The 2237-nt window shown below is 28.5% G+C and overlaps 1 protein-coding gene across 1 annotated transcript; it reads right to left on the bottom strand.

The window, feature by feature from the left end:
• Nucleotides 1–1750: 1750 nt before the first annotated feature.
• LOC21401681 lies at nt 1751–2203 on the bottom strand. Its single transcript, XM_010103457.2, has one exon. The coding sequence runs from the start codon at nt 2107–2109 to the stop codon at nt 1837–1839; it is 273 nt and encodes a 90-aa protein (XP_010101759.1). The 5' UTR covers nt 2110–2203; the 3' UTR covers nt 1751–1836.
• Nucleotides 2204–2237: the final 34 nt, after the last annotated feature.

The following is a 2237-nucleotide window of genomic DNA, read 5'->3' on the forward strand; positions in this document are numbered from 1 at the left end:
AAGTGAACGAGGCCAGAAGACTTTCAATTAATGGTGTAACGGCTAGTTAGTTTTAAGACAGTAGCTTGGAGGCTAATGACAGAGTGACACTGATAGCTGGCGCTTTATAATTGATTTTAGTTGAATATAAAAGAAAGACCTTTTGAGTCTTATGTGAAACTAAACAGATTAAAAAGTAACTTTTGAACTAAATAAAATAAAAGCAGTCATTTTCTTTTTAAGTCATTCCAAACAAATTCTTATCAGTCCCTTAATTTAACAGTATCTCTCTTCATTTCTCCATTATTTTTTTTCTATACTTTCCAACTCATTTTCATTTTCTTTTCATATCACCCTGCAACGCCTAGTGTGGTCATTTTACAAACTATTAGCTCAAGGAAATCTTAGGAGGTATTTGGGACACATATTCAAATCACTAATTCTAATTTTGTTATAGTATTTTTCATCTCATAAAGAATTTATATTTAAAAATTTTTTCTCTAAAAAAGTTTCTGCTAATGAATTAAAATTACTGACTTAAACGCATGAACAAAAGACACTCTTAATGTAAATGCCTCCTCAAAATTTTTCAGTAAATGAAAAGTCATTAAAAGATAAATCATAGATATAGAAAATCTCTCATCCTACCCATTATTAAATTTTACATGTCACTTTGTAACTTCACAAATCCACAAGTTTATTTCTCTTAACACTTTAATCTCAAAAAGAAAAATAAAATAATATGATGCCTTTGTATAACCGGCTGTAACAGCCTTACTAATTTCTTCAAATAAAATGGAAAACGGCCTTTGATTTTTGAAAATGATCTAATTTATTCAAGGGCTTGTTGGATTTAGGAAAATTCATTGAAAAAGGAAAAAATATATATTTTATTCACTCTCTTCTTAAGCATCAAGATTAACAGATTGACCTACTAGAGGAGTCCGGACTCCAACAAATATTTAAATGATATGTTTAAATTACTGATTTAAATTTTTAATTTAAATTAAAATATAATTTTATATACAAATTTTTTATTATAATAAAAAAATTAAATATAATTATTTTAAAAACTTTTTTACCGTAATAAAATTTAAATTTGTGAAATAAACATAACTAAAATCTTGATTAATAAGATTATTCCATCGTTGATTTCTCAGGTTTGAATTGAGAGCTGGAGGTAGAAAAATAAATTTAGGTGTGAAAAAATATTATAGCAAAAAAATATTTATTTTAAAATTTTATAGAAAAAAAAACATTATAGTAAGATGTTTGAGTTCTGAATCAAAACAGAACGAATTGGGCCTTCATGTTTCAGTTTGCTCTGCTTTCAAATATCGTCTTTATCAGAAAACCGGAAAACAAAAGTAAAAAAGTAGGAGTAGACACAAATGGCTGCAATATCGTAGCAACTCTTTCAGTATTGGTTTTGTTTCGTTTTTTCTTTTTTGCTTTTTCTTTTCTTTACCTTTCCTTTTCTTTCTTTCCTTTTCTTTTGTTTCCTTTGATTCGTTGGCCGAGCTTTATAGACTGGTTTTTAAGATATAAACTTCAGAAAACGGAGCCAAATTTGAAAAGTATACGGTTTTCATGTTCTTTTTTTTTTTTTTTAATTTTTAGAATAATATTCTCAAGAGAGTTGGAAGATATGAATAGCAGACCTTGGTATTTTTTTTTTTTTTTTTTTTTTTTTGGTACTTCACACTTCACAGATTTTGTTTAAAGTTTTTTTATAGTGAATTAAGCAATATTATATAAGGTTAATCCACTGTAATAACACATGAATCTATGATCAATACCATCTATTTCACTAATATATCCAAAAATATATTACAAAACAAACAAAAAAGGGGGGACTCAATTATTGGGACCCCAACAGCTCAAATACATGACTGTTCTAAGAGACTCCTCAGATTGCTTCAATTTCTCATCTTTCAACTTCTTAGCCACTGCAGATGAATAATGAGAACTTGGGATTTTCTGGGCTTGTGAATAAGATCTGATATTGCTCTTTGCATGATGTTGAATTGATCTCAAAGCAGAATTCCATCTACAAACGCCTTGATCTTTCAAAGCCTCTACAACTCCAATACTTGTTGCCACAATCCAAGCTCTGCTTGTTGCGCTCATATTTGCTGTTTTGCTTTTTTTTTTTACTTGCTTTGGAAATGGTAATGAAAAGAAATGAGAAATAGTAGTTTGGTTTTGATTTGTTTTGGGTTGAGTCAAGAGGCTGTGTCCTTATATAGTGAGGTAAT

This window comes from Morus notabilis, unplaced genomic scaffold (genome assembly GCF_000414095.1).
Source record: "Morus notabilis unplaced genomic scaffold, ASM41409v2 Scaffold285, whole genome shotgun sequence".
NCBI lineage: Eukaryota > Viridiplantae > Streptophyta > Magnoliopsida > Rosales > Moraceae > Morus > Morus notabilis.

Bases quoted from the DNA above. Each gene is read 5' to 3' on its own strand.
- LOC21401681 (XM_010103457.2), bottom strand. From the start codon at position 2,109: ATGAGCGCAACAAGCAGAGCTTGGATTGTGGCAACAAGTATTGGAGTT.